Source organism: Montipora foliosa, chromosome 6 (genome assembly GCF_036669935.1).
Source record: "Montipora foliosa isolate CH-2021 chromosome 6, ASM3666993v2, whole genome shotgun sequence".
In the NCBI taxonomy this organism is placed as follows: domain Eukaryota; kingdom Metazoa; phylum Cnidaria; class Anthozoa; order Scleractinia; family Acroporidae; genus Montipora; species Montipora foliosa.
This window is the reverse complement of record NC_090874.1, coordinates 52,572,925-52,592,924: the sequence shown is the minus strand read 5'-3', so window position 1 is coordinate 52,592,924 and position 20,000 is coordinate 52,572,925. Positions and strand designations below refer to the sequence as shown.

General features: G+C 38.5%; 2 protein-coding genes across 2 annotated transcripts in view; one reads left to right on the top strand and one right to left on the bottom strand.

Annotated features, from left to right (window-relative positions):
* Positions 1 to 318: 318 nt before the first annotated feature.
* Positions 319 to 18,218, bottom strand: LOC138007722 (stabilizer of axonemal microtubules 4-like). Its single transcript, XM_068854783.1, has 13 exons — positions 18,058 to 18,218; positions 17,317 to 17,560; positions 16,038 to 16,194; positions 15,318 to 15,431; positions 15,158 to 15,218; positions 13,883 to 13,995; positions 13,553 to 13,624; positions 12,193 to 12,294; positions 10,539 to 10,642; positions 8,850 to 8,934; positions 7,686 to 7,780; positions 7,029 to 7,193; positions 319 to 855 (listed from the first exon to the last, which is right to left on the bottom strand). Exons 2-13 carry the CDS (start codon positions 17,538 to 17,540, stop codon positions 771 to 773), a joined length of 1,377 nt encoding a protein of 458 aa, XP_068710884.1. The 5' UTR covers positions 17,541 to 17,560; positions 18,058 to 18,218; the 3' UTR covers positions 319 to 770.
* Positions 18,219 to 18,447: 229 nt separating this feature from the next.
* LOC138007723 (lipase member K-like) overlaps positions 18,448 to 20,000 on the top strand; it is a 13,901-nt gene continuing 12,348 nt past the window's right edge. Inside the window, exon 1 of the mRNA XM_068854784.1 lies at positions 18,448 to 18,582. Coding sequence (XP_068710885.1) covers positions 18,460 to 18,582 — 123 coding nt within the window. The 5' untranslated portion in view covers positions 18,448 to 18,459. The remainder of the gene's footprint in view (positions 18,583 to 20,000) is intronic.

Here is a 20,000-nt window from a genome sequence, read left to right as displayed (position 1 = left end):
CTAAAAACCTTCGCAAAGCCTCGGAATTTACTTTCACGGATTAAATAGCAATCTGAACGTTTACGATAAGCCTCTCAAAGAAGGATATTTTCTTTCAATATAATTGGTTACGAAATGAAATGTTTTAGATCACTTGAAGGAAATTTCAAACAGTCTTTTAAGAAGAATTTGGCCAGTATCTAAGCATGAAAGGCAGGTTCAGTTATCCTCAAGATTAAATACATGAAGACAGTTCACTTATGGTTTTCCTTCGATACGTATACTGTACAATTCGAAGGAAAGACGTCAGCAGAAAATCGATTTAACACCCTGAACAACTTGTTCGAATATTATTTTATTTCCAGTATTAACGCCAGTACTTATTTATTTACGACGCATTGACTAATTGAATGTTACAGCAACAAAGGTGTCCCTTGTTGCAAACGTGAATGATGAGAGCGATTCTCAGCACAGTTGAGAATAGCGCCTAGCACTACCACTGCGTGTACCAATTCATCCTTTTGTCACAGGGCATATCAACAAGCAATATCACATTTAAATATCTGCCTTACACGTCAATTCACTAAGTTATTGTGGTTAAATTGCAGTAAAAAACATTGTTAGAGATTACTTACATGTATCAACCGCAAAATAGAAAAAAAAGAGAGATACAAATAAAAAACAAATGTGAAAAAGTGCCACAATTTCATCAAGAACTTAAGGACCAGGTACAAAGAGTGAGTTCAGTTTTGTTTGGAAGCCACTGCCCCATCAGTTCACACGGCAGCTGATCAAGCAGTCATTTCGATAGCGGCCGTGTGCATCTTTGCGTCATGTGTGTGATCGTCATGGTACGGATCTCTAGCTTTAATGCTCCTGTGAACAAACCAAACCAGGCAACGTCAGTTAATTAATATACAGCCTTACGATCACACTTCAACAGTGAAAGCCTTAATTGAGGCGCAATCGAATCTGGGAAGAAAGCTTCCCCATATTGGATATATGCGTCAAAACCTGTCAGTTCTCTTTCATACAAATGATGCGTACACAGTAGTTATTCCTTCAAGTTCGTATTCGCAAAAGGCAAGCTGAGAAAAAAAGGCGCATACTGACTGAGTAGGTGGGGTCAATTTATGCTCAAGGCTTCACATAATTCCACAGCATCATACTCAAGAAATAACTTTATTCCCCTTCGCTACAACTTCTAAAGTAACTTCTTGTTGATCAATAGTATTTCCATTGGTGACTTAGAATATATGATGAACTGGAGGTTTGCAAACAAACTAAAATACTCGAAATAACGCTCACGTTCAAGGAAAAAATGTGCATACAATTCATATTGTAGTTCTTTGTTATAAAAATATATCAATAATTTATTTAAGACTGAATCGATATTATTTCTGTGGTGCATTAGATTTTGAGATGTACAAGAGCCCTTTGTTCTCGAGATATCACTGCGAGCGAGAATTCCCTCCAAAAGAATCTGTTTAGTCCCTCCACGGACGAATTCACAAAACCTAGAAAGAGGGGGCCGAAGAAATTCCAGCAAGAGTGCACCTGACCCCAACACCAAGGAAAAGGCGCGTTAGTTGAAAGGTTGCTTGCAATATTATGGGAGTATATGTGACTAAGGCCTTAAAGGCTTTGGAAGTTACTGAAACTTTTTCTTGAAAATATATGCCAAAAAGGGTCGGGCGGAAGGTTCCCTCGTACCCCTTCCAATTCCACTTCTTCCTTTCGATAAAGATTTGGATAAATTCTAGACTTGCCACAAGTCGACCTCACGATAACCCCAGAAGTGATTTTCGTAAGCGAAGTGAATGAGCGAGCGACGAAGTCGCGAGAGGTCGACTTGTCTCGCTTGCAAAGTTTTCATTTGCGTCTCGCGCCAAAAAGGGGATGACGTCATTCGCAAGCCCTGAACTTGATGGCGCAATCCGACGAAAACAGTCGAACATGTTTGTTTCTACGAAATCGAAAGAGGAAATTTGTTAACTTTGTGCTAAAGGTATCAGAAACAAAGATGGAATAAAACGAAAGCTTTTTTTCAATCTCGAGTCGCCGTTTGGAAAGGAGATCTCCAGTGGTATTTTCTGGACCAACACTTGTGCCGTGATTTGTGCTGATAGAAAGACTAATATATTCGAAAGATTAGCAAGTAAGGGAAAGCTTCGAATCGTCAAGAAAGTCAATTGATTTCACTCATGAAAGATCAGATACGCTTCAGGTGTAGGAGACGTACTAGACCGGGATTAAAAGATACATCTTAGTGAAACTTAAGCTTACCATTTAGCGATGCAATGACTCTCGTCGATGAATACACATGCATTTTAAAATTTTTTGTTCCATTCGACGAAAAATGTGTTGATAGTCGTTGAGAATCGCCTCGGGACTTCCAGATACCCGTTTATACTTAAGATTTTAAATGTGTTGTGTCCTAAATAGCGACCGGCTAGAGACCAAATCTTTCGTGAGTGAAATCAGTGGAAGACTTACGAAGACGATAGCACTGCCACCCGCTCCAAGTGAACGACCAAAAGCGTACGGGACTAGTTCAAAGGTCAGACTTTTCCCAGCTCCGGTTGGAGAAGACACAAACAGATCTATGCAAGACAGATATTCTTCAATTATTTTCCTCTGATGGTCGCGTAATTTGGATTATCCGGTAGCCTTGGTAGCATGTTTGAAAATCACGCTTCACTGCGTGTGGCAAATTTTGATTGACAACTCTATCCCCTGGGGTCCACGAGGACTACTCTGATTGGCCTAGCTCAGCGACCCGTTTTTGGGTCGCTAAATTGGCGCCAATCAAGTATGAAAAGTCCTTCGTTCCGCGCGTATCTAGACGAAGGACTTTTCGAAAGTCTAGATAAATTCCTGATTCTATAATATAGTTTTACAACTCTTGAGAAAATTAGTTAATTGGAGGTGCGAAAAAAACAAGTTTTAATCGAGTGTCGTAATTCCAGAAAACCAGAGCAATGATGTTTAACCTTAAAAAACATGAGAAACAGGAAATCAAATGAACCAATCTAGACAAAAAGTTACTCGCTCTATTTTTCTTCTCAACTAGACGTTCCGTGAGCGTAAATTGGGTTGCCTATGGTACGTGTTTGTCCTCCTCAAAATCCAGTTTTCGTACTCAATCCCAAACACCCTAACAAATTCAGGAAGCGAAATACAATTTATTGCTGCCGCAGTGAGTGAGCCTGACGCGAACGAACGAGGCAGCTCTCCATTCGGGAGAAGAACACATTTTTCTTTGAAACGCAAGAGAATGTGCTCAAAGTCGCAAGGAATTGTGGTTATCCGCGAATGGAGGAGTTTAGATGCGCGGTATGATACTCTTGTTTTTCATTTCACTTCTCGTATCGTTTACACTGTCACGCAACAAGAAAATAGATTCGAAATCGTTAAATGAAAAAGGCCAAGAACTTGGAATGTTGTTGGAAAAAAATCTTTTAACCACCTCTCTAGTTCTCAGGTCTGTGCAGCACATCGTTTCATGAGTCATTTGTCGAAGCGTTTAACGCAACTTTACAGAGTTTTCCTGGTCTACCACTATGGCGGCCGATAATCAACGAAAACTGGAGTTCACTTTGCGATGAAAGCGCTTACCTCACGCTCATGATATAAAATACATGAGTATGAAGACATGTCCCAATGTACTTGAAAGGCTCCAACTGCTGAGATTCATAGGGATAAACATTTTTTTCAAACCAAACAGCTTTCTATCGCGGTGTCACGCAAGGTAACAACTGGGAAACTCAAAACGCTTATTTTCGAAACGAAAGACGTCACGGAACTGGAAACTTTTAAAAAGATTTATTTCTAGGTCATCTTCAACCTCCTTTAGTTAAAAGTTCAAAAGTTGCGATTTTGAGTTTAGAATTTGATCATGTCGCTGTGCCTCGAATGGGGTCCAGAAGGAGGTCCAGTTAAGGGCACGAAAGCATCGTTAAATTTCAACATCTCCCTTCGGCAGCATTTCTACCATTTAGGTAAACTAGCTTCTTGATTGTAAGTAGTTCGTTATTACATAAATTAAATTTTGTCAAGAACGTAAAAATTCACGCGCAGAAGATAAGCTTAAAGAAATATTGTTGGCTTCTCAAATCAACTTCATTTTACACTAGAATGACTAAACAAATCTTTTTCTGACGTTAAAAACTATGGCTACCTATTAATCATTTGCCAGAAAGAACACGGCTACAAATTCCTGCCTCTTTATGAAAATTGTTCGCGTATCAAATTTCAACCCATGTATGCAAATTAGTTAAGTTCGAATATCACACAACACGATGAACTACAAAGGCCAAAAAATCTAACAAAAATCTTTTCCAGCGAAACATTTATTGAACAAATAACATACTTGCTATTAAAGGCAGAAAACCCTTCCTATTTCAATGCGTGCGTGCAAACAAGAAACACAATCCGTGTAAAAAACCATACGCATTTAAATAAATTTTTCACCGGGGATCAGGATCAAACCCTTTTCTGAAGAACCTTTTCCTTGAATAATGAAGCACAAAATAGACAACAAGCTTTCTTTCAAACAATTCTTGACTGTCACATTTCCAATTATCTTTTTAACCTGAAGACTCAGTGAAGACTGTGCAAAGTTGAGTACAAAATAAGTATAAATAGCCAGACGACTGAGATGCGACTTTAGTCGTGGGTTCAATTCCCACCCTGGTCAGAGTTTTTCTCTGTCCTTGTGTGGTCCCATTTCCATCTGTAGGGCTAACACTCACATGGTTCATATGGGATTGAAATCTAGCACTTCACATTACACTCTATTCAGTTAACTCTGTTTAGTAAACAAAGATGCATTCAAGGCGTTCGATTCCTTCAATGAGTTTTGCCATTTGGTTTTTCAGTGTTGTACATAACACCACAATCAGTAAAATTTAGAAACAAAGCTCACTTTGACATCCGACGGCGAATATGCAATTGTTGTCGAAGACCTATATTCGTCGCTTTTAAGATTCCAGCTATATATTTTCCCGGCGTTGTCAATGAATGGTTTCCGATCGATTGATTGCAATCAATACAATCAATAATAATCAATAACAATCCATTGATTGTTATTGATTGGTGCAACCAATCGATAAAAATCGATACTCACACTCGGAGTCTTAATTGCTATTGATTACCATTGATTTCTATAGAAAATCATTGATTAATAATTCATTATGCAACTTTCTGGCACGTGTTAGCGTGGGCGTGCTTCATTGGTCCCGGGCATATTTACACGTCCAGGGTAATTGGGTAATTCGATTGCGCACTTTTATCCTTGCACTTCAACCGGGATTCCCACGGATTCACACACTTGTTACGGAGTTTGCTTGTTCCAGAGATGGCGAAGCAAGTTGAATTGTCAGTGCACTGTTTAGTCAAGGGCTATCACGAATGCCCTTTTGAAGTGAATGTCGGAGAAATATTCTACGCATTCAAGAAGAGAGGAGAACGTGGGAATGCGTTCAGAGTTACGAATGATCGGGGGCAGCTCGGCCATCTTCAAATCGAGCTTGTTGGTCCTCTTTGGCCCTTACGCAAAGAGATTACTGTGTAAGTTTAAAAACGCCACAATACAAAACAAGGGAAAACAATAATCGAAATGTGTCATGTCAATAACTGGAACAAAGAAGGGCCAAAGAACAAGAAAGACAAGAAGCAAAAAAGGGCGCACCAGAGAATTTATCAAAAGAGCTCCTTAAGGAAATTTTGACAGAGCATGGAATCAAATTCAAAAAAAGTTCAACTAAAATAGAACTCATCAACAAAGTTATGGACTTAAGAATACAACTGCAACGACAGGCAAACGAAACAACTGCAATGGAAAATGACGGTGCGGCTGAAACAGCAGATGGAACAATATTATTGCAGTAACACATCTTGATTAGCCAATTTGTGATTTCGCCTTTTCCCCAGTATTTAATCAGGTTTTTCATAAACCGTCTGAGACAAAGCAGAAATCTGCCTACAAGAAACGAACACATTCGGCGAAGTCAAGGATGATCCCCTGTGTATTGTATTTCTTTGACGAGCGATACGAAAAAAAAATCATTATCATGTTACACATTGTTTTTCTTCTTGCGCTGTTTTCGCTTTTCTTAGATGCATCTATGATTCATTGTATTATGGTGTTGTTGCATTCTCTAATATACCAAGCAAGTGTTCTGAGCGTTGTAGAGTGCCTTCTTTATGCTACTCTGGAAGCGCATTACATTTTCCTTTTAACAATTATTCTGCTATGCACGGGTGAATGTTCAAGATGTATGTTCTTGGCCTGCATGCGTATATTCAGGCAGCATGACAGTGAGCGCAGACAAAAACAATTTCCTCAACTAATTAACAAGCTGGAAGAGAGTGACACTGAAGAGACTTTAAGACAATTTTGTTCTTGTTTCGAGACGATCAGAGTCTAGTAATTTAAGTGAGCTTTTAATAGTAATAAGGGGTAAAAATGCTACAAATTTAACATGAAACACAACAAATAAAGATAACTGAATGGTTTGTTCATTCATATGGTGCGTTTTATTTAAGAAAATGACAAATTTCATAATCAATAAAAATCAATAATAATCAATAACAATCGATGAAAATCAATAGAAATCGATACTCACACAACTTTAAGTCTACGATTTTTATCGATTTCCAATACCAATCGATTAATTATTATTGATTATTATTGATTATTATTGATTTTATCGATTATCGGAAACCATTGATTGACAACGCCGGGTTATTTTTCACCACCGATGTTCCATTCGTGAGCCCATAAAGGTGTATTTTGTTTAAAGATCCAATAAAACACCATTAGCGTTACATCGGCTTAGCCGCCATTGCTTGTACCGTGATTACCGGATAAAATCTACCTAAATCTACGCATTTCCACTACCCCCTGAAACCTACCAAAGATACGCGCAGAAGACCCTAGACACAAAGACAATACTTAGCAGGGGAGTGACAGGAAAGACCCTATTGCGTAACAAAGATGCTTACGGTTAAGTGACAGAGGACGGTCAAACAAAGGAGACCTGTACCTGGCTACATAAGGCTTCTGCCAGCGCAGTTCAGCTGTCGTGTCAATTTCTGGTCCGAAAGAGTGGACACTTGTTCCTTTCGTGAAGCCATTTGGTAACTGAGTGAACACATTGCCTTCAGTTCGACCCTTGCGATCATCACCTCGCGGATTCATGTCGTAATGTCTGGTGTGATAAAAACAGGGGGTTGAAAGCTTGATGAACTTTTTATTCAAAGCATAATCAGCAAAAGTACTACGCTGACAAACGAATCGGAAAATTTGTAAAATTTAGGAACTTTATCCTTTATTTAAGTGTCTAGTCAATCTAGCGCTGGAGCACTAATTGGGGACACTGTAAACTGAAATCAACAATTAACACAAATCAAGTCAAATGTTTCTTTTTGAGAACAGGGGAAAACCGGAGTACCCGGAGAAAAACCTAGTAGAGAACCAGCAAAGAGAGGGAATTGAAGGCAAAAGCAAATGAAACACAATTTAAAAACAAAAGAGACCACTGAATTTAAGTGTGATCCAAGTTGATTTCACGTAATTTTTCTCAATGAGAGTGTGGGGAAGGGAGGGCGGTAGTGCCTCCAATGGCTTCTTTCAATTCTTCCCTCCCAGCCATCCAAACCCCCTCGTCTCTAGATCGATCCTTAGGATGGTGAATACTTACTTAGCATTGTAATGAGTTTTAAATCTTCTGAGTGACTCTGCCGTCTCGGCTGTCTCAAAATATTGGTCATTGTTTTCACTGTAGCCAGTCAGTTCCTGAAAGAGTCAGGGGTCAAGCTAAAGACTTGAAAGGGTCGTGTCACGACAAGTGACACCCAAATCAAGCCACACGTTAAAATAAATACAGTTTTGAATAAAACAGCAAATACAAAAGCAGGCACACATGGCCGGGCATAGATTGCAATTGGCGTTTTTTAAATCCGTGCAACCTAACATTTTTTTAAAGTTTAGTTCTGTTTTTTTTTCTCTACTACCCCCTGAAACCTATCAACGATAAGATACGCACGGAAGACTCTAGGTACAAAGACAATATTGCAGAATTGAAGAAGATAAAAATATATTGCAATTGGGGTTTTTGAAAACCATGCAACCTACAAGTTTTTCAAAGTTTATCTCTGTTTTTTCTTCTACCCCCTGAAACCTACCAAAGATACGGGTAGAAGACTCTAGGCACAAAGAACCTCACAGTTTTTCAAAGTTTATCTCCGTTTTTTTTAACTTAAATTTATATACATGTATATGCTCGACAAACAATGTTTTGTCCCTACACTTTGATTTACGTTGTTCAAACGTAATTTCTGGGTAACGTTAAGTTGCATAGCGAGTAAGGGAAGTAATAAGCAAAACTACACAAAATTAAATGCACAGCCCTGATACAGCCTCAGTCTCAGGACACCCATCTTTTGCGAAGAATTCCCATCCACATTGATTTAATTTTCAGTTTTTTTGAAGCTCTGTTTTTCTTTACACTTGTGGATTATTGATGCATGTAGTGAAATTGCATCCATTGGAAACTCAGAAATCCAGATGGGATTTGAACCCATGCACGATCCTCTGTGATCTAGTCGGATGCTCTAACCACTGAGCTACTGGAGACTCTATGGTGAGCAAGGGTGAAATGCAAGTCTTTGACTAGAACGGCATCACGCAGTTACAAATGCAGTCAAATAACGACTAACAGCATAGCTCATAACTGCATCTTGTTCAGTCACCAACCACAAAATTTTTACAACATATATCATTCAAACATTTGCTCGCTTAGGTGGTTTGTGGATTATTAGATTTGTAACGGCTGTTTATTCTTCGTATGTTTTCGTTAACTAACCTTTGTTCCTATGGACACGTTGCCCAGTCTCTCAGCTTCGGTTGGATCGGTTCTCTGTTTCCCTTTGAACGAAATCTTGGCAATGCTGGCGAATCAAAAATCACAGTAGGAAAAAATTAGGATTTTTTTTCATGAAGCATAAGCTCTAACTTAATTTTTTATTTGAATAATTGCCTGTAGCAACGCTAATCTGGCAATGGGAAGTTCAACAAGTCAAGTACGTTTGTGAGGTGAGATGCAATAGATAATACTACGACACGTTGCCTTCTGCTGGAAAGGAAATCACTTAGCCAGCCGTGGAACTTGCCCCTGATACCATAAAAAGGCTTGGCGAAGTCAAGAAAAATCACTTCAACCTGGCCATGAGTGTTAGGGATATTTGCCCACTACATGTAGTGGAGCATCATTATCAGTTCAGTCTCCAGGAAAGTTCCCTCTGGAACCCGTGCTGAGGGCGATAAATGGCGGAGTCTACAGAGAGGTGATGGCAGATCTGTCTACACACAATTTGTTCCATGACCTTAGAGGTCAGAGATGTTAGAGATACAGGTCTGAAATTCTTTGGGTCGGGCGGCGCGGTGCCCTTTCTTGAAGGTAGCGGAAATATTGGCATCTTTCCAATCAAATGGCAGTGCGCCGATATCGGAAGACTGCGTAAGATTGCAATCGAAAGATTGCACCGCGCACCGGTGGCTGGCTGAGCACCAGGCTGCAATGCGGGAGGTCGGGAGTTCGACTCCAGCCGGACCAACACTCGGGGTCTTTAAATAACTGAGGAGAAAGTGCTGCCTTGATAATTACATCCGCAAATGGTTAGACTTTCAAGTCTTCTCGGATAAGGAATATAAACCATAGGCCGCGTCTAAGAAAAATATTCCATGTTTATAAGTTCTCTGTGGGACGTTAAAGGACCCACTCACTATTCGAAAAGAGTAGGGGATGAAGTTCCCGGTGTTGTGGCTGTCCTCTGTGAGTGTGTTCTTCCCAGCAGAAGTGGTCGGCTTGGCGTAATGTTCTAAAAAAGCTTGTGGTGTATGAGGCCACCTAAGCAAAAACAGCCATAAGTCAAAAGGACTTTGCCGAGTGCTAGGACATGTAGATGAAGATGTAGTATAGATTGCGGGAAGAACGAGTCGAGGAGTGGAGCCAGCTCGGTTGCAGATTCCTTGAGACGTGATCGGGTATTTGTTCTGGGCCGCAAGCTTTGTTTGGTCTGATAGACTCTAGCTCGATGTGATTGCCGCGGGTAGTGAATTAGGTCTGGTACGTCGCCATAGGGTAACTTAGGGATGATATCTGCTAGGTTGGTTAGATTCTCGTGCGTAAAAACGCTGTCGCATTGTTCGCTTAGTGCCTCTGCCTTTGACGTACCGTCTGTAAACGCTCAGTTGTTCCAAAAGTTACAGTGTTGGGATGCCTTTTGACTCCGAACGTAGGAGCTTTTAGGTACGACCATGCTCTGACCCAAGCGTTATAATCTTGCGCGCAGCAGTCTCGGTTCGAATGTCTTCGCGCCATACTAGAGCTAGAGCCCAGACTTCGCATGAACAAAATGGCGGACACAAGTGCGATGCAAAAGGAACCAGGTAATTCTTTGACATATTATAAACAGTACTAGTGGGTATGGATAAGGTTAACCGCTTAAAGAGAATCATTTAAAATGCGCGTGTTTAGAAGTATAAAACGCACCTCGAGAAAGTGCTAGGGTTAGCCATGTTCGAATATTCAGCAGGGTCCATTTTTTTCATTTTCTCCTGTATCCGCGGATGGAGATCTCCGAGTTTAGTGTACTCCTGTATAGAATATGAAAAAAAAGGAAATTAGTAACCAATGGATAACTTTGACGATAAGTTTGACGTCCTTTCATCAAAGAATAATTTATATGAACTGTTGGGTAGGCTTTGGCACATTATGCTTCAATCCTGTTGAGACACAGAGACATTTTGGGTACTATTCAACAAACCTATACAATCTTTATTTAAACACGATATTAAATTCAAAGCTAAAAGCTTGTGGGGTCGTGTACAAAATTACAGATAAGTGATAAAAATGGTAAAACGTATTAAAACTACATTCAAGGGAATAAAATAGCAAGAGGACTGCATGACTCCAGAAAATTATCCGTTTAAAATCCGCCCTTTATCTTGGTCGGAAATATATTCTAGGACAGATGACAATACTACGTAGCAACATTGACTAAGGGGTAGGGGAGTGGGAAGGGAATTGTAAAAATGAAGGTGAATTTGTGTCACTGTCTCAACAGTGAACTGGATATCCATTGTTTTAATGCAAATAATCCCCAAAATGTATTAAGGGACTGGTGAAAATAGAGAATTGTTCCAGTGGTTGGTAGATTTGAATAACAAAGAGAAAGTTTGTAAGAAAATATTTTTCTCATAATAATAGTAAATTCTTTAAGGTACTGTAAAATGGCTTGATTATATGCCTCCTCTTAATAACTGGGTTGAAATCTCATTGTCTCATATAAATTTCTCAGCAACTTTCTTGAAGCTTTATTTTCCCTGTTATATAGTTGACAATACTGGTATACATGATTACAGTGCTGGAAATAACAGTCGGTCATCGGACATTGTCCGACCAAATTTTGAAAATGTCCGGCCAATTTCACATTATGATCGGACACGATGACCGAACATGTCACCAGCACATCTTGCGTTCTCTTCTTTAAGGTGTTGTCAGTCAATAAATTATGTCCGATCCAATTTGTCAAATGTCCGACCAAAAGGAAGATTTGAAAGGACATATGTCCTCTGAATAAAGAAAAATTATTTCCAGCACTGTGATTATGTCTGTTCTTGCAAATTTCCCTCAGTGAGTCCTGGCATTCATCCAAACATGCTTGCATGTACATGTATGTCTATGCTAAACTCTTGTCCATTCTCATCAAACCAATTTTTGCCCATGCCAGTGATAGTTGACGACAGAGAGTGGAATAATTATTATAAGCTCTGAAACTATCATCAACTATCATGGAACATTATTTTAATGACATTTGTAGGATGTGGAGCCAAACACACTGAAGCAACCATTGATTTACTTCTACATGGTGAATAATCTGGTGATAAAATGTCCTGTTACATGTAGCTATGCAGGCTAAAAAGACTCTTGAACTGGGTGTAAACAGGTATGCATGACGTATTTGAGGAATGTTCAGTAAGTGAGATTCAAGCCATCAGAGGAAATTGACAGACCATCCAAATCATGTTGTATTTCGTAATTGCCTTGCCCAATTGTGCCTCAAATAAATCTTACACGAGACCTAGGCTACAACATAATTATTGTGGGATGGCTGTCATGAATGCAAATACACAAGTACATGTACCTCTCCAAGTTTTGAATAGAAGACTGGTCTTGCTTTGGTGCCATGAGTAAATCCTGTGCTGCGTTCAGATCCATGAGACAACGTGGGTAATTTCTCATTTCCCTGCAGGGGAAAAATGCAGATCATTATACAACTGAATGTCATGCTAATATACATGCATGTACAGTACATATATACATGTAAGCTGCATTTGTATTATTATCATGTTAAAGTGCAACTAAACTCCAACATTTACTGTTCCTAATGTAAATCTCCTCATCCAAAGCAAACGTATGTCACCATTGATACTCACAATTTCTCTTTTTCTGTGCCATGCAAGCCACGTAAACTTGGAAGAACTGGCACTAATATTATTATTTGGACCCACGCCCGTGATGTGGGAGGCATGGATTTATTCTCGATTTTACGTGTGACATAAAGTTGAGAATAGACCCATGCCTCTCACATCACGGTCATGAGTCCAAATAATAATATTACTGCCAGTTCTTCCAAGTAAAGTTTACTCATAAACCGCTTTGTATTCCTGTTTTCACAGAAATTTTCCATTGCAAAGCACTTTGTGAGTCGTAACATTGACAACTGACCCATGCCATGCTTCTCACCTTATGGTCGTGGGTTCAAATTACTGCAATTTAGTATAATTGTTGACGAAAAAATTAAGTTTACATGTACATGTGTAGGTGCACTTTAAATGTTGAAAGCTTCTTACTACATTGTTACATTAAAGGTGTACCCGTACAGTAGAACCTCTCAGGTTACATCTGGTGCTCCCTAAATCATATTACACCTGAGTGTATATTAATACTCTTAAGACTAGTTGTCTACCTCATCAGTAGAATGTCCTTGCATAAGTCTCCAAAGATTAAAACTAGCAATTTCTAAAAGGAAGTGAAGTGCTGCTGGAATAGAATCAATTACTCTCACAATAAAAACGATTGTACTTTATTTATTAAAAAATATAAATGATCACTATATCCATGTATTGTAGAAAGTGCATGTTTATAAATAGGATATCAACATACTGTATTACCAATAATAAGAAAAGGTCTGTCAACCTCGTCCCCAGGGTCTCTCTTCTTCCCTTCCAAGGAAGGGAAGAAGAGAGACTCTAGGGACGAGGTTGACAGACCTTTTCTTATTAGCACAAGATGGAAACTAATATAACAGAAAGGTAATTAAATATGAAATAATAAACGAAACATACATGAAAACCACTGGGCATGTGTACTGTGCGTTTGTCTAGTGAAATCCTATAATTGACTTTTATTCTGGTATTTAAGCCACAGGTATCTCAAATGCCAAGAATAGTGAGCTGCACACCAGTTCTTGCAGCAATAATATTATTGAAATGTCTACTTACATGAAGATATTCCACAGGAAGGAAATCTTTTTTCATAATACTAAAACCAGTTGGTCGGTGAGTCCATCTTGGCTGGAATGAAACATACAATGTTCAGTTACTGTAAAGACAACTGTTAAACAATGAATGAAGACTTACCAATACTAAAACCAATAATTGTTGCTAAATTTCCTACTCTACCATAAAATTGGTGCTCAAACAAAATATCAGTGCTACTGCAATCCCTTTATTTATGGTAAATGTTGTAATAATTTGCAACATCCTACAGACTGGCCAAAAACCATACTTAAAGAATTATAATTTATTATTATTATTTATTTCATTCTTTACATCTCTCATTCCTTCATGGGCGTCCATTGGGTTAAAAGTGATTGGCTCATCATTGTATGCATGTGTGAAGCCAGATCCTTCCTTGTATCCTACAGTTTTTGTTGAAGTGTCCACTGATCATGAAAGAAAATCAAAGAAAAAGTATTTTGTGTAAGGTATTTTAGTTACAGTTACTGGTATGTGGAAAATTAAATTTAGGTACATCCAAATTTAAATGGGAATGCAACTCTGGGGCCAGTTGTTCAAATGGATATAAAGGACTATCTGCCGGATAAATCACTATCCACGTTTTGCAGTCATAGCAAATTAACGCTTTTTTTTGCGCTATCCAATCCATTTGGATAGTGATTTATCCAATAGATAGCATTATCCACCTTTTGAACACTGGGGCCTGGCATGTGTAAATAATACAGGCCTTAAGGACGTTCGCGCCCATTGCTACTGTGCATTTTTTCGCTGCATGGCAGACCACGAAGGTAAACACGATGCTGAAGGCGCAAACATTGTTCACAAGAATGGAGCGTGACAGCATGTGGCATCATGGGATAGCTGTGGACCCAGGTCTTCATGTCACGCAATGACCCCCATTTTTCTTCCCGTAGATCACTTCCTTTCCTGATTTTGTCCATTTTACCAAAACAAAAAATATCTGTACGTGAGAAGTTACAAATATTTCGCCTTTTAGTCGCCTTTTAGTCTTTCTTAGACTAATATTTATCATTTTTCAAGGTCTATTTAACCACAGGAAAAGACATCAGATGCAAAAGTTTATTTAGTTATATTAGTTATGTTGAATTGAGTATGTTTACCTGATCTAAATTTCTCTAATGTAGCTTTTTTATTGCTGACAGTTGTAAGCTAAGGTCGTCCTAAAATAACGCAATCTTCTAAAAGTGCACCTCATGATCTCGAAAGCAAGCACGGTGACCCTCCAGTTTGCCTTTTTGGCAAAAGTAGATCATTACCTTTCTGCATGGCAAGTTTAAAAAAATTCTGTAGGTGGGAACATTTTGGGCGCTAACGTCCTTAAATTGTAAAAACACTTTTTTCTGACCTTACTAAGCCCAACAGATACCCGATTCACAATACATTGCTTCCTAATTTTCCCTAAATACAGTACAATCATTGGAAGTGCTTTTGGGTTTTGCACTTGTATTTTAGGGAAAAACAACTGAAATTCTCTCTTTGATCAACATGAATGTTATGCTTAAATTAAGGCAAATCTCAAGTACCCTGTAAAACTAATAATGATCTCAGCCCTCCACTTTTACTCACTTCTCTGATTTGGGATTCCTGGGAAATTTGTGTGAGTTTCTGTGGACATATAGCTAGGACCCTAAAAGTAAAAGGAAAAATGTAAGATGTATCGGAAAGGTGGGGCCTAAAAATCATGTACTGCACTTTATTTGCATTATTGTTCAAGAGGGCAACTTACGTAGAATCCATTTTCCCTGGAAATAGGATCCTTCTGTTTAAGAGTGTATAGCAATGGGCGATGGTATGGATATACCGTTCCTTTAGCTCTGGTGTCAATGTGCACATCCCTAACCTGGAAATTGCATATTGTTGGAACATATAAATTTTGCTCAGCTACTGTTACTTTTGCTTCACAATGATTATTACTGTAGTACATGTAATAACCAATAATTTTTATTGGCATTTATTGATTTTTTATTTATACAGTACAGTAGCCATTAATAAAATTTAAATTATTACAATTAAAAGAAAGCAAATATGACGCCTGTTAGCTAGGGTATGATTCGTCTGTGTGGATCCCCAATTTCCCAGCCTTCTTTTTTGACACTAGACTTGTAGTGCTTTAATTAATTTTCTTGCCAAGTATTAAATATAAGAGAATTATTCATTTCTTCAAAAATCTGATCTTTGTTCATACCTTCAATTCATTTCATGTCAATTACTGTGTAATATGTATTATGTACATAATCATTTTTTATTGTACAGTTACAGCACTTTGATGAAAGAAGTGCAGCTTTTTGGGATTACAGACCACAACTGTTGTGGTTAGTTATGGTGTCTTAAAGTGCTTACAATGGTAGAATTAGTCACTAACAACAAAAGATTCCAACAACCCTTATATCTGTAAATGTCCAGATTACTGACATACTGCTCAGCATTATTTACGACTTTTTCTAACCTGTCTCGATCTTGGCACAGTAACAGGAATGTCTTTTACAAATCCACTTGTCGCTGTCATGTGCAGGCCTTTGGAGAAAGGGTCAATACCACTTGATCCTTTGGAGGGTAAAAAGTGTTTCTTGGTAATAGATGCATAGTTGTCTGTCAAAAGTCTCCTGTAGATAACAAAAAATAATATCAACCATTTAAGGTAGCATGCAGCAATTGACATATATTGCAAATGTATTGGAAGTCAAGGTGACCCCCTCGACCTTTATGACAGGTTGGTTTTATTTTTCTATTCTGAGAAATGTGATTCGAAGTTGAAATGATAATAATTTTTTTGTCATTGATACAGCCTTTTGGGTTAGCTTGCCTTTTTAATCAACATAAAGAAGGCCCTATTAAATAGCAGCTTTATTAATATTTACATTTTCAATCTTATGCTTTTTCCTTTGAGGCAAGCCAAATTCGAAGAGCATCCATGGAAAGTACCAGATAGTGTTTGGCAAAATGGCATCTGATTAGCCCACAGCGTTAATAATGCTTTTCAGCAGTTATCAGTTACACGCAGCCCTCAACAACTTTTTTTCATATTTTGAAAGTAAAAATTTAGATGGACGTCAATCATCAATGTTTCCATGACGATACTCCTGTTCTCTTGGCAGCATTTGAATTCGTTATATGGAAGCATTTGATTGATGTCCACCTAAATTTTATTTTTGAATATTAAAAAATGTTCTTGAGGGGCGCATGTTAATGATAACCACTGTAACACCCTAATATGAGAGTGTCAGGACTTGAAAATAACAATTCTCAAACTCATTAATAATTCATAAGTTAATAAGCCAATTGCATCACCCCATTCTGGTCATGCGCACTTAGTCTAGTTTGAAACCCAATGAAACACTGCTTGCTGATTCACTAAATGAATTTCGAATACATTTGGTTTGAGATCAATAATTTCAAACACGTGGTTTGAAATCAATAATAATTTCAAACACATGATTTTGAAATCAATAATTTCAAATGCACGTGTTTTGAAATCAATTAATGGCAAATGAGTGCTTGCTCACAGCTCTCACATGCTTCTGAGCAATCATAAGGTGCACAAAAAAATATTCAAGTGATTGAATGTATAATTTCTTTTGTTGGAGAAGTAATTCAAAAACTCGTGCATCGTGCTTCATTGGATTTCCAAATGAACGAAAACATGTAAACCACTCGGTCTTCGTTTGGAAATACACAGAAGCACTCACACTCGTTTTTGAACTAGTACTAATAAACTTTTTCCTTACCCCATTACCGGGTTGTCCAGTTCATCCAAGCGACGATTGTAATAAACCCCTGGTCTAAAGTTTGATTGATATCCAGTGCCAGTATGGTGACCAGACCGAGGATTGAAGCCCTCCTGTCCATAACGTGTTGAATATTCGGTACAGTAGAACTTCATTACCCCAATATCAGCACCCTTGCTCTGTAAAATGTGGGCATTTCCTGGTCCATATGGGAGACGCCCCATTGTTTTGCCTGACTCTTTAACTTAATGATAGGAAAATGTGGCACTAGTAATTTTGTTGTCCAAGATGTTATTATATAAATTATTATGTATAAAAAATCAACCACAGCAACTGAACAACATTGCTCAGAACTCGTCACGTCTTTGGAAACATGTCAGTTGTACATGCATTTGTGTGATCGAGAAGTGATTCTGATTTAGTTTTAATTCAGTCTATAAAAATAATAAAATATATGAAATGTTCCTATATGTTTGAACGGCGACCGTTTTAGGTGAGACTGTAGGGTTGTGCTTCGTTCGTAACATCCTACGATGGAAGAAAACACTTACTTTGCGAACACCTTATCCATCTTGTCCGGTCGCTTCCGTTCGATCGACAACTTATACACGGAGTTCTAAGGATTTTGAGATGCTACTCGAGAGTTTTTTGTCGGCAACTTGCCCAGCAATCGATCCTTTGGTCTACCGGTACTGGTGTCTACAGATAAGTCCTTAAATTTTACTATATTATATATCTTACCTATTGAGAACTCGTTTTCCAGTACCAGTGGAATTCTTTCAAGAAAAAGGTTGCTCACTTTGACATTTTTTGGTCATTCTTGAACACCAACAATGCCGTTACTAAGGTTACAGCAGAAAATCCGCTGGTCAAATGTATTTTGCTCAATGGTAACGACTGTGTAACGCAACTGTGGGGGCTGAAGTGCCTTCAACTGATCTACAATAATATTTTGACTGCAGCAGAAAGGAAAAACGTTTGATTTCAACGAAAAAGGCAGCAAAATAAGATTTTCCATCTACTGATGGGTGATGACAAGCTTTCTGGGAAGGATTGATCATCAAGTATCTTCCGAAGTGGTTTCCTCGTAATCCTTGCACGAAGACATCCGAGCCCGACGGAATTTCTGCATCAAATGTTGAAATGAGTATCGCCGTTCTTGAGCCGCCCTTGGTGATTGCTTTGATAGTCCTCTGGACTGTAGTAGATAATCGTCCGGTTGAAAAGTGTTGTCAAAAACTGGACCCAGACGCGTTTCGCAACGTTGTAAGTATCTAATGTCCTTCGCAAGACGTAGGTGACCCTTTTGAAGGTGGAGAGAGAGCGCTCATCGATTCCAAATCAATAACCTGCGTAGGTAGCGGTATTTTTGACGCAAGGGGCATAAACGGCGCGGTGAATGCAGAGTGGCGCTGTGATATTTCACTGCGCCCTTCCCCATTCGCTGCCAACTACACAGGCTGCTAAATCAACGGTCGAGGACCAAAAAAAAAAAAAGGAGGAAAAAGCTCTGGTCTCACGATCCCAGAACCTCATTTCCATGTGCAGAGACAGTTCAGATTTTTCGTCAAACCAGTTTTTGGCCGCCAAGCTGCTTCCACGGGACGCAATGAAGCGCATCATTAACAAAATTGTGATTACATACATACATACATACATACATACATACATAAACTTTATTCAAGTGTCTATAACTATTTAGCTCTTAGCTAAGAGCTAATTGGGGACACTTAATTAAAATTGATCAATAAAATTAAGATTAAAAAGATAAAATTGATAGATACATGTAAAGATTTACAAATTTAAATACAGTTAACGATTAACAGTAAAAATAGTTAATTATTTACAATGCTACTAACATTACTAATTTAGTTAAACATATAAATAATTTTAAAAGGGACTAAAATCAGAAATTATCGTCAGGACTGGCACACTTGACAATTACAGCTCCCGTCCAATAATCCTTTTATGTCCATACCTCGGATTGCGTGTTTAAATGCTTCAAAGCTCGTTTTTTGACGTAAGTTAATATTTATTTTACTCCATAAATACGGTCCTAAATATCGGATACTATGTTTGCCGTATTTTGTAGTGTTTACCCTAGGGATAGAAAAATCCTTGTTACGTAAATTGTGTTTACTATTTGAGATAGGGAAAATGTCAATTATAGTCTTGGGTACCAAATTATGTTTCACTTTATACATTAAAATTAAAATGTCTTGTAGTCTTCGATTTTCTAAACTCGGTAGTTTTGCCCATTCGAGGAGCTGCTCGTACGTTGCTGTTTTATTACTGAATACAGCTCGCAAAGCTCGTTCCTGTACCCTCTCTAGCTTCTTAGTGTCTGATGCTCTGCAAAAATGCCAGACCATGTGGCAGTAGGTTAAATTCGGTAGCACCCCAGCCTTGTACAACTGAAGCAAGGCATGAGTAGGAACCAGTTTTTTGAGTCGATTAAGAACACCGACTTTGCTTCCTGCTTTCTTACAAATATCTCACCGTCTTCGCACATGACGGACATATCAAGTTTTCAGGCCCAGGCAGTGGGTGAATGCTGCTTTAGTATCGATGGATTAAATGTTGCCGTCCCGTTCCTGTAGTAGTTAATCCTACTTTTTCGAAATTTCCGTCGTATTACTTTATATCTGTAGTGGTGAGATCCCTTGTAATTTAACTCCAAAATT